Raw genomic sequence first — 3,654 nt, 5'->3', positions numbered from 1 at the left:
TGTAAGGGCATTTGCTAAACATTCATTTAATTATTGTAGGGCGGTCTGGAGGGCAGGTAGCGCTGAGGTAGCGGCGCGCTGGTGATCGCCAATATGGATGAGAGTGAGTATTGGGATGAAGCCCATCCTGCAGCTGAACGTGGCAGAAGACAAAGGAGATTCGGTGGTGCGAGACTACCAAGGAGGAACAAAGCCCCTGCCCTAAACTCGTCAGAACGCCTGGAAAGAATCTGGATATCACGTTAGTCGGCGTAATACACGTACCCCTGGCTGTCACACTTGGATCAACAAACTGGACTCAAAGCTAACTCCAGAATCGCCGTAATCTACAAGAACGATCAAAAAGTGTCCATGCAACACAAGAGATGAGGGCAGAGTTTATCACAGTCTAGTTGTGGTGAGCCAATCTTCTATTGCTGCCGGTGTCGCGATAGGTCGTGCGCGGCATCAAAAAAGGCAAAAGGACGCCAACACTTTTAATGCAAAACCCTCGAACAAACCTCCACTATAAAGACATGGCAGAGACTTGCTCCCCTGTTTGCAACCATAAGCTATACTCACCCTCGGCAGGAAGCTAGGCAGAGAAGCGAGAGGATATGCTGCCAGAAACATAACTGGGAGGCAAATCATCGTGGACAGATAATTCTTCCCACCCCCTCCCACACACACCACAACTCAGGACAAGCACTTAAAGATGCCTCAGCTCAGCACACAGTACATCATATACATGCCCCGCTGCTCTAAGGAACGATATCTATCTATCTCTAGTCACCTATAGATAATTATTTAATGACAACAAACCCTGCAAAAATGTTGGGGGTTCTCTTTTCTTTTGGGTTGGTTATGGTTGGTATTTATACATTGTGAAGTAATTTGCAGTGGACCCCATTCTCTATTCTTTATGTAACTTTATGTAATTTTTATCCTATTACACATAAAAGGAAAAGCAGACAGTTAGTCTCACCTCCATGTTTGGTTTGAATCTGTCTTCAAATATAGAGACAGCAGCTGCAGCTCCAGAGCCTAAAACCAGAATCAAACATTAGGATTTTTTTTAATTTTGCTTACTCAGTTTTTTATATTTTGTCTGATGTTATGGTTGAAATAACAAATGAATGTGAAACTTTCAGACACCCGTCCAACTTAGTCACACACACGGATCTACACAGTACATTAAACACATAAACATGACTTACCCATGGTGAGGAAAGGCAGTTTGTCGTAGGAGCCGTGTGGGTAAACACTGAACAGGTGAGCTCCTGTCACATCAACTCCTCCAACAATCAGAGATGAACCGACGTGACCCTGGTACCTGAACAACCAGACAAACATCAGTTGTTGCATTTTCTCTTTCAATGGGACGTATAAGGAAGAAGTCTGCCTGGACACATGTGAATGTTAATGAACATAGAAACTCAAGAAAACAAAAGACAGAAGAGATTATTATTATACAAGAAACTGAAACTGAAAAATGCTTAATATATGACCATAGGTGATTTTGTATCCTTTATATTACATTACCCTTTACCTGAACAGCATCTGTTTCAGCTGCCGGGTTACCATGGCAACAAGGGGGGGTCGCCCAGTGTTGAGTGTGTGCAGCTCCACGTTGGATGCCATTATCTGTGTGGTGATCTCTGCGTCTGCAGCCACGCCGGCCCCACAGCAGCTAGAGAACATAGAGGACATAGTTATTTTGCCCAATATATGGTCAAATTAGATCACTGTTATTTTGATAACAATGAACTGTTATACAGCCTTTACTGTCTCATTAGGCTTGAAAATTAATTAAATAAAAGCTCTAAAAGCCTTTATAATCTTTTACATAAAAATGCAGTTACATGTTTTACATAGGCTACTAATCCTAACCCACTAAATGATTACAATACACTTTTTTAAACATTTGTGTTTTACTATCATATGCTTAAAGGTCCAGGTCTAGGATTAAGTGGCATCTAATGGCATATAGTGGCAGATCACAACTACCTTGCTTCACCCTACAATTGGGGTAGCTGTGGAAGTAGAGCAGATTGTCCAGTAATCAGAAGGTTGGCAATTCGATCCCTGGCTCCTCCTACTGCATGTTGCAAGATGCTTCTTGTCCAAAGGGACTTTTTCTCTTACAAATAAACGCATACTGGGATAAATTTGGGGTTCAGTGTCTTGCTCAAGGCCACCTAATTACAAGCCCAGGACGAGCTGGGGATTGAATCCCAGATTCAAGTAATGGCCATACTGTTGTAATAGTCCAGTTAAAGTGGGGTTAAATTGAAACTTTCCATGAGTACAGTAAAAAAAATGGCAACAAATGTTATTCTATGTAATCTAGGATAATGTGAAAACATTTATTTGAGTTTAAAGTGTTTTTAATTACTTTAAACTCAGAACAGAAAAAATTCACATGTGGCCCTTGAAACCCCCCTTGAACCAATCTTTAAAAACTGATTGAAATACATTTCACTTCCAGAGTTACACTGGGAATATGAGTGAGGACACAGCCAGGGGTTGTCCTGTTGTGGACCTTTAGTTTTACTCACTAGATATTTGGAGCGATGTAATGAATCTTCATGCAGTTTTTGTCAGCCACCACCATGTCGTCTGTTGCCCTGGTGTCTGCCCCAAGGATCACGCCATCCTGATAGACAGGAAATACTCACCATATCTGACTGATGTCAAGCGTTTACTTCCTAAACACTAAAACAGAGTCCTAACAGCATATCTTAAATAAAAGTAAGTTAAGTAAGTTAACATAACTTAATCCTCCAAAAATGTATAACACCCATTGCCATGAATTAAGCCTATCCAATCCAATCCAACTTTATTTGTTTAAGCACTTAAAACAACAAAAGTTGACCAAAGTGCTGTACAGGAGATAAAATAAACATCATAATAAAGACATAACACTCAACATGAGGTGCAAAATTACATATAAAATACAACCAAAAAACATGAGTAGAATATAGCCACGCAATAAAAAGCATAAAAATAAGATATTAAATCAAGTAAATAAAGTCGAAAACATCTACTAGGTGTCAAAGGCCACAGAGAAGAGATAGGTTTAGAAGGGATTAAAAAACAGACAGAGAAGAGGCCTGTTTAACGTGCAGAGGCAGATCATTCCAATAATTTAAGGAGCAGCACACGCAAAGCAACGGTCCCTCCTGAGCTTTCCGCTTAGTTTTAGGCACACCAGGAGCCAGCTGATCATCTGACCCTGAGAGAGCGGTACGGGTATTATATGCGGTGTAGAAGCTCAGAGAGGTAGGCGGGGCAGACCATTCAGGGATTTAAAAGCAAATAAAAGAATTTTAAAATGGATCCTAAATTGAATAGGCAGCCAGTGGAGTGAGGCTAAAAGCCTAACTCAAAATATATTGTTTGAGTGCACTTAAATTGTGCATTGTTTAAAGTATTTGTGTTCTAATTCCAGTGTGTTCAATTGACTTGTTTAAGCTAACTTTATATAATTTAAAAAATGCAAACTCCAATGACCATGGTCAGTCAATGCTGTGTATCTTCAGATTTTTAAATTTTTGTTTTAATTTCAGTTTATAAATCAACATATGCCCAAGTATACATCCATACCCCGAAGTGTAAAGATTTAAAGTTACATTAAAAAACAAGTCTGCTGCTTAATTACAGCAGTAACAATTA

The 3,654-nt window shown here is 39.9% G+C and overlaps 2 protein-coding genes across 2 annotated transcripts in view; one reads left to right on the top strand and one right to left on the bottom strand.

The window, feature by feature from the left end:
- The window catches only part of efr3a (EFR3 homolog A (S. cerevisiae)), a gene marked incomplete at its 5' end in the record, with an annotated part of 118,360 nt that overhangs the window by 6,709 nt on the left and 107,997 nt on the right, over positions 1-3,654 (top strand).
- Positions 1-3,654, bottom strand: part of psmb10 (proteasome 20S subunit beta 10) — a 15,596-nt gene that overhangs the window by 9,363 nt on the left and 2,579 nt on the right. The window contains exons 3-6 of the mRNA XM_035671236.1: positions 2,538-2,635; positions 1,529-1,669; positions 1,197-1,312; positions 965-1,023 (exon numbers count right to left, since the gene is read on the bottom strand). Of these exons, the coding sequence (XP_035527129.1) occupies positions 965-1,023; positions 1,197-1,312; positions 1,529-1,669; positions 2,538-2,635 (414 nt within the window). The remainder of the gene's footprint in view (positions 1-964; positions 1,024-1,196; positions 1,313-1,528; positions 1,670-2,537; positions 2,636-3,654) is intronic.

Source organism: Morone saxatilis, unplaced genomic scaffold (genome assembly GCF_004916995.1).
Source record: "Morone saxatilis isolate NCDOM2014 unplaced genomic scaffold, NCSU_SB_2.0 Contig23, whole genome shotgun sequence".
Lineage (NCBI taxonomy): Eukaryota > Metazoa > Chordata > Actinopteri > Moronidae > Morone > Morone saxatilis.
This window is presented reverse-complemented; position numbering and strand designations above follow the sequence as displayed.